At 40.5% G+C, this 10,347-nt stretch overlaps 1 protein-coding gene across 1 annotated transcript; it reads left to right on the top strand.

Annotated features, from left to right (window-relative positions):
* Positions 1–887: 887 nt before the first annotated feature.
* On the top strand, positions 888–1,942 carry LOC140518932 (small ribosomal subunit protein uS2-like). The gene is given in 2 exon segments (XM_072631493.1): positions 888–1,331; positions 1,334–1,942. Coding segments are annotated over 2 exon segments (879 nt in total). The 5' UTR covers positions 888–982; the 3' UTR covers positions 1,864–1,942.
* The last annotated feature ends 8,405 nt before the right edge of the window (positions 1,943–10,347 follow it).

Consider the following 10,347-nt stretch of genomic DNA (forward strand, 5'->3'; position numbering starts at 1 on the left):
CTTCTTCCCTGCTTTAGGGTACAGCTGCATGGAGCCTCTCACAGTCAACATTTCTTGCTGAATCTGAGGTTGAGGATAAACCATTCATACCCCTATTTGTCTTATTAACTCTTGTCATGCCCTCTCACAAATAGCCCTGAACTTCTTAGAAGACAGCAAAAAGTATTAGAAACCCTGGAGGGGAAGTGGCCTCTTTTGACATTTTTGCTGCCACAGCAAAGAGCTCAGTCTCACTTACAGGAAGTTTTCCATCATTAAAGGTCTCCAAAGAAAGACTATATGTTCATTTGTTGAGAATACTATAGAGGGTATTCAGACTTTAGGGAGGGGGTAGTTTAGGTAGTGTACCAGATATCCTTAAACTCTAAGAGAGTGGGATTTCCACAGATTGTCAATTAGCAAACATGTAAGCTCTTGCTTTCATGCTAAGTATTGGAAATAGAAAGAAAGGCAAAAGAGTCCTTGCTCTCAAGGAGCTCACGGTCTTAATTAATGGGGACACAGCATGCATGTTCAATACATACATGCACACACACAAACACATATACACACATATATATCTATATCTATCTATATATATCTATAGATATAAATACTATAAATTAGAGATAATAGAGAGAAGGTACTAGGATTAAGGAGGATTAGGAAGGCTTTGTATAGAAGATTTTGTTTGGTTCTTGAAGAAAGTCAGGGGAGAAGAGGAGAAAGAGAATTCTAGGTATGGAGGACAACCAATGAAAATGCCCAGAGTTGGGGAATGGAGAATCTTGTCCATGGGACACCAAGGAGACCAGTGTCATTGGATCGCAGAGTATATGAAATAGAGAGTAAGATGTAAAAAGACTGGAAAGACAGGAAGGGGCAAGATTATGAAGGACTTTAAAAGTTCAATGGGTGGGTTCCCTTTCCGCGCTACCCCCAGCAGGGCTCCATACGGCGTTGTTCTTGGTTTCCGTCGTAACTTCAAAGGGAAACTGTCACGATGTCCGGAGCCCTAGATGTCCTGCAGATGAAGGAGGAGGATGTCCTCAAATTCCTTGCTGCGGGAACCCATTTGGGTGGCACCAACTTGGACTTCCAGAGGGAACAGTACATCTACAAAAGGAATAGCGATGGCATCATTAACTTGAAGAGAACTTGGGAAAAGCTTCTGCTGGCAGCTCGTGCCATTGTTGCCATCGAAAACCCAGCTGATGTTAGTGTCATCTCATCCAGGAACACTGGCCAGCGGGCTGTCCTGAAATTTGCTGCTGCCACTGGCGCTACACCTATTGCTGGACGTTTCACACCGGGCACCTTCACTAACCAGATCCAGGCAGCTTTCAGGGAGCCCCCCTCTTGGTGGTCACTGATCCTCGGGCAGATCATCAGCCTCTGACTGAAGCATCATATGTTAACCTTCCAACTATTGCACTGTGCAACACAGACTCCCCTCTGCGCTATGTGGACATTGCCATTCCATGTAACAACAAGGGAGCTCACTCAGTGGGTCTGATGTGGTGGATGCTGGCCCGGGAAGTCCTACGTATGCGTGGCACCATCTCCCGTGAACACCCATGGGAGGTTATGCCTGATTTTTACTTCTACAGGGATCCAGAGGAGATTGAAAAGGAAGAGCAGGCTGCAGCTGAGAAGGCAGTGACAAAGGAGGAGTTTCAGGGTGAATGGACTGCACCTGCCCCAGAGTTCACTGCTACTCAGCCTGAAGTGGCTGATTGGTCTGAGGGAGTACAGGTGCCTTCTGTACCCATTCAGCAGTTCCCTACTGAAGATTGGAGTGCTCAGCCCGCTACTGAGGACTGGTCTGCAGCTCCTACTGCTCAGGCCACTGAGTGGGTAGGAACCACCACAGAATGGTCCTAAGTTTTACCCCAGATGCTCTAATAATGTTGGAAAAAATGCTGATGGCAAAATAAACATTGGTTTCTTACAAAAAAAAAAAGAAGTTCAATGGGTGATTTTACATTTGACTTTGGAGATAAAGCACATTGGAGTTTATTGAATGATATTGCTAGAGCTGTGCTTTAGGAAGGTCAGTTTGATAGTTAAAAGAGAGAGTGAACTGGAATGGGGAGAGGTTTGCGGCACGAAGACCAGCCAGCAGGCTGTTGCAAGAATATAGGGATGAGGTGAGAGGAACTGAACCCAGATTGTGTCAATGTCAAAGGGGAGAAGTCCTGGACTTCCCTCAATGGACGTCTTCAAGCAAAGGCTGGATGACCCCTTGTTGCGGAAGTTGTAGGGGGAATTATGGGTCAGGTGTATGGATAGATGATATTATCTGAGTCACCCAACTCTGAAATGATGTGATTCCATGAATGAGGTCTGAGGCGAATGAGGAGGATGCATTAAAACAATGTAAAATTGTTTCCTTGTATAGGCTGAAGATTGAGGGCAATGGACTGATCTGAAGCATATATTCAAAAGGGACAAAGCCAAGCCTGGCTTGGGCACTTTCCCCTTTTCCTTGAAGAATGAGTGAAGAGTAAATAAAAACAACTGTGTCATTTCTTCCTGGAAAAAGTTACACTTGCAGAATGGCCTAAACAAAGCCAAATATTTGAGGTAGATGCATTATCTGGTCCTTTAGTTGTTTTCTTTTTTTTTTTGTGGTAATCACAATAGCACTTTAAAGTTTACAAAGCCCTTCCTTTTGTGTCATCCTGTGAGACAGGTAGGACAAGTATTATTATAACCTGTAATTTGAGTAACTGGTGCTCAGAGGGGTCAAGTGACCTCCTCAGGGTATTATGCAGATAATAAGGGTCTGAGATGAAATTCAAACCCAAGTGTTTGGACCCTAAGTCCCATAGATAGAAACTACCTCTTATGGTAGAACCAGCAACATTAGCAAGCTGAAAAAATTTCCTTTTCAAGATTCTGACATTTGTTTTACTGGTCTATCATCTGATGAATGAAATAATTTCCAGACAGTCCTCAGAATCCTTCCTGTAACATCTGTCCTGTTCATATAGTTATTTGTGAATCTATCAAAGTTAACTCCTTCATCTTTCCATATGCCCCGATACCTTCTACCTGCTGGTGATGCTGCTAATGCCCATAGTGGAACATTTCCATTGGTTGACCTGGGGTCACTTAGATAGGATCTTGAAAATTGTCAGGATTCACTGAGAATTGGTTTAAATAAATTGAATTGGTTATTTATCAGTCATACCTTTTCCTTATAGGAAAAACCTTGAGATCTTAGTGGACCAGGAACTCAATGTTTTGTTAACACTTCAACATAGCAGCCAAAAAATCAAATATGATTTTAGGCAATATTAAGAGATAAATAATATTTGGTCCTTATCAGAACATATCTAGAGTATTTTATTCAGTTTTGAACACAACATTTTAATAAGGGTGTTGACATACTAGGTATGTATAGAGGTGAGTGAATAGGAGAGTGAGAGGCCTGGAGACCATGCTATCGGACGAACAACTGAAGGAACTGGCTACCAATTATATAGCACTTCAAGGTTTAAGAAATACTTTGTATATGTTTGCATATTATTTGATATACCTATGAGATGGGTGCTATGGAGTTAACACCATTTTTCAGATAAGTAAATTGAGAGGCATCAGAGAAGGTTAGGGTTTTAGATATTCTAAGTGGTAGAGGCATGATCATGAGGCCCAGTGCTTTTATTTTGTTATTTAGTCTGGAAAGGAGATTTGTGGGAGATATGTCAGTTGTCATCAAATATTCAAAATGTTGCCATGAGGAAGAAGGATTAGGCTTAGCCCCAAGTGAGTTAAACTAAAATAAAGAGAAAGAAGCTGCATAAATTCAGATCCCAGTTCAATATGAAGAAAAAAAATCACCAACATTTAGAGTTATCTGACAGTGGAACAGGCTGCCTTGGGAGGTATTGTCTTCGAGATCATTGGAGATCTGTTGGTGGGGACTGAATGACCACATATCACATAGGTAGTAGAGCAGTTTCCACTTTTAGGTTGGAGTGGTCGATGGCCTTGGAAGTTTCTTTCAAAGTCAAAATTCAGTGATTGTGAGAGACTCAATCTAGACAGGATGGGAGTCCTAGGATTTTTTTTAATACTATAGAAAAAAATCAAGTTCAATATCTATCTTTTCTGCTGGCACTGTTATAGATAACATCTTGGGCTAGGATTGATGTGGCAAAGGCATTTTTGACTTCCAATTCTTCTTTGGAAGCATTGGTTCCATAGTTAGTGGATCCAAGTTCAAATTCTACCTCTAATATATATTACCATTGTGATTTTGGACAAGTGATTTAACCTCTATAGGTTTAGTTTCCTCATTAGTAAAATAAGGGCATTGGACTAGATGACTTCTGAAATCCCTTATAGCTTTGGATTCCATGACCTGATGGCCTTTCAAGTCCCTTCTAACTGTAGACCTATGATCCTATAATCCTTTTTGTGCCCATAGATTGTACAAGCTAAACTTGGCTCTGCACTTTGGGGAACTACAAAGCCGAATTTACTTCTGGGCTATTTCCAGTCTTCTCATTCTCCCTTTACCCTACCAGCATAGGCCAGGTCTTATCTTTTTGGTTAATTGGCTGTGGCAGATTGTGTGCTAGCACCATCCTGTCCAGAGACAGCCCACCAATGAATCAGCCCCCTAATCGTGACACCCAGCTAATGAAAATGTATGTAATTGATATTTATAACTGCTGGGGAAGGGTTTCTTTTTAGACTCTAATGGAATCGATTGAAAGAGGGAAGTTAGGGATGTGTCTGCCGCTTGTGTTTCCTCAGGGTTATTGTGGCTCAGCTGAGGAAAATATATCCTTGCTTTAAATTCACTTCCAATTTGCTCATCATTTGCAGATTTTAATACCATTTTGGAAGTAGCCCAATTAGTCTTGTAGCCTGTGTGATCACCTGACTACCCACTGTCTGACCCATTATCTGGATCTTCCACTCCCTGAATGCTGATCAGTTTCGACACTAAGGAAAGAGAACTGGCCATTTCCAAAGGACTGTCTAATCTTTGAGGATTTTTCCTGAGATAAGGCTTGGGACAATGACACATCTCACAAGGAACTCTAGGTTTATTACCCCAGCCCTTGAGGGGGTTTATAGGATCAAATATCTAGAGTAGGAAGGGACCAAGAAGGGTATCTAGCCCAATCTCCTCACTTTGTAGATGGGGAAATTGAGGCACAAGTCCCATGAGTGAGTAGCCTAAGATCACATGAATAATAAATAGAAATTAGGATTTGAACCCAGGTTCTCTGAGGATTTGGTGACTCCAGAGTTGAGAATATGAGGCAAGATAAAAGTGGAGACAGGGAGGAGAAAGTGGAATCCAACCATGTTCCCCAACACTCATCTCTCCTTCTGCCTCCCACTCAATTCAAATAAATTAAATCAGGGGCAGGGTGGGACTACAAAGATTTAAGAATAACTCTTCTGCATGCATATGGAATCTAATCCTGATTTCCCAATTCTACTTCCTTCTTATAGAGAGCTTTTTTATAGCACTTAAAGATTACAAAATACTTTTTATACACAGAACCCCACAACAGTCTTGAAAGGTAGGGGGAATTACCTTCATTGTATAGGTCAGTAAACTGAATTTTGGGTTAAGTGTGATCCATGGTCGCATAGCTAGTAAATATCAGAGGCAGCATCCACAACTCCTACTATGCGTCATGTCACTATAAAACAAGTACGTGGAATCCTAGGAGCATGGATGAAGAATGAGAAGGATTTTGAGAAGGAATCTATTCTAACTCCTTCATATCAAAGATGAGGAAACCAAGGCCTAGGAAAGATAAATAACTTAGTTTTGGGGCACTGGGTTCCAATTCCTGATCTACCACTCTTTGGCAAGTTGTATGGTCTGGGCAAGTCATAGTGCAAAAAATCACGAACTGGAAAGGATGTTGGTGGTCATCTGGTTTGATCCCCTTGTCTTACAGAGGAGAAAACTGAGGCCCAAAAAATAATCATAAGACTTTATTTTCTGTATCTGTACTTTCATATGCAACTCTTCAAGATAGAAAATAATGTATTGGATTCTCAAAGAGTGACTGTTACTTTCAGATTCTGAGGGTAATCTGGTGGGTTGTTATTTATAACAGTGAAGTTCCTGGGTCCCTACCAATGTTTTTCCCATGAACAATTAACAAAGCCTTTAGATAACAGTTATTTTTTGAGGAAATGTCTTTGCTAAGATGGTATAACAAGAATATTTGCTACGGTTTTAGACATAAAGGGTGGCATCTTAGGCAAATTAGGGGAACTTGGAAAATTTCACCTGTCAGATCTATGGATAAGTTAATTATTTATGACCAAAGATGAGATAAGAGAGCATTATAGGATATAAAATGGATAATTTAATTATGTTAGATTAAAAAAAAGATTTTTCACGAACAAAATCAATGCAGGCAGGTTTAGAAGGAAAACAGGAAACTGAGGGGGAAAAGTTTATAGCAAATTTCTCTGATAAGGGTCTCATTTCTCAAATACACAGAGAACAGAGTCAAATTTATAAGAATACATGTCATTCTCCAATTGATAAAAAGTCAAAGGATATGAACAGGAAGTTTTCAGAAGAAGAAATCAAAACTATCTATAGTGACACTATTAAAAAATATGTTCTAAATCACTACTAATTATAGAAATCCAAATTTAAACAACTCTGAGGTACCACTTCATACCTATCAGATTGGCTAATAAGACAAAAAAGGAAAACGCCAAATGTTGGAGGGAATATAGAAAAACTGGGACATTAATGCACTGTTGGTGGTATTGGGAACTAATCCAACTGTTCTGGAGAGCCATTTGGAACTATGCTCAAAGGGCTACAAAACTGTATATACCCTTTGACCCAGCAATACCACTTCTAGGTCTGTATCCCAAAAAGATCACAGAAAAAGGAAACTGACTTATACGTACAAAAATATTTATAACAGTTCTTTTTGTGGTGCAAAGAATTAGAAATTGAGGGGATGCCCTTTAACTGAGTGATGGCTGAACAAGCTGTGGAATGTGATTGTAGATGGAATACTGCAATAAAAAATGATGAGCAGGATGCTTTCAGAAAAACCTGGGAAGACATATCAACTGATACAAAATGAAATGAGAAAAACTAGGAAAACACTGTAGAGTGTAACAGCAATATTTAATAGTGATCAGTGGTGAATGATTTAGTTATTCTTTGCAATACAATGATCCAAGATAATTCCAAAGGACTTATCCTGAAAAAATACTATTCATTTCCAGAGAGAGAACAGATGGAATCTTAATGTGGATTGAAGCATACTTATAAAACTTTTTCTTCTTCTTTTTTTTTTTTGGTCTATGTTTTCTTTTGAGACATGGATAATATGGAAATATTTTGCATAATTGCACATGTACAATCTATATCATATTTATTGCCTTTCCAAGGTCATTGGAGTAGAGGGAGAGAAGGAAGAAGAGAATTTTGAACTCAGTTTTTTAAAAAGAATGTTAAAATTGCTTTCTGTATATAATTGATAAAATATAAAATTAAAAATTAAATGCTAAAATAATGTGCAAAATATCCTCCTTTTCCCGCTCCTTCTTCCCCAAACCTGAAGAATATTCTCTCACAGATATATATATATGTATATATATATATATATATATATATATATATATATATATATATATATATATATATATATACATATGTTTATATAAGCGTGTGTATGTTTATATAAGTGTGTGTGTGTACGTGTGCATGTGTGTGTGTGTAGGAGTAGTGGGGTCAAACGTAAGGCACACTTGTGACCATCTAAGAACTTTTGATCCTGGAAGCCCTTTCTTCCTTTACTAAGTCCAATTTCAAGTCCCCTTGGGTTCAGACCCTCTGACTAAGGAACTACTGTGTGGAGAGCCCAGTTGTTTTCTCCTTTCTTGAGTTGATTGGTGACATGTATCTTTGCCATGAGGGCTGATGCTCCTTGAATATGTTTTCTTCCTTGGGTAACTGTTTTTCTACCTCCACTTCTGAGTTCAGCACAACTTTCTATTCGCATGAAGACATTTCCCCTGTCTTTAGCCACTGTTGCTCTGGGGGCACTTTTGCTTGTGTTTTACTGTTCTCCTAGCATCTTTGGACCTTTTGTAACTTACCAGTTGACCATCTGTCCTAGAAGCATCCAAGATGGGAAATTGATTTGCCTAAGTAGATCCATCAATGATGAAATATTTATTTGCTGAAGAAAAGGAAAGAACAGATACAAAAGAGGAAATGATGACTCTGTACTCACAGCCATGTGAAGGCTGAGCAGGAAACAGGACAACTATCCCTTTCCCACCTGACTTTTTGACTAGACTGAAATAGTCAATAGCATTTACAATGAGAGGGAGGGACACGCACACACAGATAGAGATAGAGAGATCAAGAGGGAGAAAGAAAAAGAAAGGAAGAGAAAGAGAGACAGTGAGAGAGAGAAATCAAGGAACTTGCTTTTATATATCCCCTGAGTCATCAGTTCTCTTGGCTCAGGAGTCAATTAGATAACTCTTCCTTATCTAAAGGTGCAGGTTCCTCGCCCCTACCTCCAAAGCTCCCAAGGGCTATCCTGGAAATAGCCTGGGAATATCTGCATATGTTCTAAGGAATGATCTCTACTTGCCAGATGTTTACATATAAATGAGAAGGAAATTAACGACCAGAGAGGGAAAGCAATTTGACCACGTAGGGAGTTAGGGGTACTGGCAGAATTTGAACCCAGGTCCTCTGGGTTCCAATCCAGGACTCTTTTCCACTCTACCCCACTTTCTCTTTCTCTCATGGGTCAGAAGCTGTACCTTGCCCTTTTGACCCTGCCAACTAGCCTGGGATGTTCCCTCCTTGGTGGTGTAAATGGAGAGGATATAGCAAGCTTTGGCCATGACAACCACCCAGAACACACAACCTCCAGGAAGTCACACTTCCTCAGTGGTGATGCTGCATGTGCTCATCATTTCCAAAACCTACAAACAGAAGAACTCAGCTGAGGAGGTTTCCAGCTGCTTCTCTCCTGTGACTTGATTTCTGTTTTCCTGCTCTCCCTTCCCTTATTTTTACTCAAATGCAACGTTGCATAACCTTTAAGCCACAAGCGTCCCTGAACAACTAAGGAGATGTTGGTTCTTTGTGGCAGGCTGGCCCATGAGGATTGGCTCAGAGGGCACAGCTATTTGGGTAAATTTTAGCTTGTCATAAGATACCTTGGAGACACTTCCCCTTTTCCCACTGTTATTTCATACTGACCCTCTATAAATGGTAAAATAATGATAAGAATAGCCTGCACGTGGGGTTGAGGAGGAAGAAAACCCTAGGAAATAAAAGACAGTGAATATCCATAGATGCTGTACAAGGACAGCCCACAGTTTTCCTCCCCAGCCGTGAGAAAGCATCCTCTTTGTGCCAGGATTTCATTTTCAAACCCCAAGGAAGATCTTCAGTTTCTCTTAGCGGGAAGAAGCCTGGGGTGGACACATAAAGTCTAACCTCTCCTCTCTCTGTGGTCGATGTGTCATACTTTGGTCACCTCCATGGACTGTGTGCGGTTCTTTCTCTTCAGGCCACTCTGGGAAAGCAAGGGTGAAACCTGTGTTGGTGGGTTTGGGGCAACAATGATTTAAGTGTTTGCTTCAGGGAGAAAAATTAAGTGCCCACACAAACAAGGCGATGTGGTCAGGCCCTGAAAAATTCCTGTAAATACCAGCCTGCAATTGCGTATTTCTTCTCTCCCATGACTTCCTGATCCTTTGGTCTTCACCTCACAATCCAAGCAGTGATCTCCCAAGCAGCCTCTTACCATCAACTCTAAGCAAAGAGCACATCTCAGGGGCCTGTTTGTTCACAAAGATAGTCCAGGAGAGAAAAGCAGGATCACCTGGGAGGCTACTGGGCAGCAACTATTCTATCTAACACCAAACCCAGAAAGCTCAGGGCCTAGTAGGGGTGGTGAACCTGTGGCCTCGAGGTCACATATAGCCCTCTAGGTCCTCAAGAGCAACTTTTGACTGAATCCAAACTTCACAGAACAAATTCTTTTAATAAAAGGATTTGTTCTGTAAAACTTGGACTCAGTCAAAGGGTTGTACCCGACAACCTAGAAGGTCACATGTGGCCTCAAGGCCGCAGGTTACCCACCCCTGGAGGGGTCTAACTTTCCTCCTTAGAAATACTTTGCCTATTCCTTTCCCAACTTTAAGTAGTAATCCTAATAGTTCTAATTTCTATAATGCTTTTTAAATAATGCTTCTTTATTAAGTATAATGCTTCTATATATTGAATGTGTATTCTCTTCTGGCTTCTTGTATATTACTTGGAAGCTTTGGTGCTGCTTATAGCCATGTGGTGACTTAATTCTACAGTGCTTTACAAAA

Source organism: Notamacropus eugenii, chromosome 1 (genome assembly GCF_028372415.1).
Source record: "Notamacropus eugenii isolate mMacEug1 chromosome 1, mMacEug1.pri_v2, whole genome shotgun sequence".
NCBI lineage: Eukaryota > Metazoa > Chordata > Mammalia > Diprotodontia > Macropodidae > Notamacropus > Notamacropus eugenii.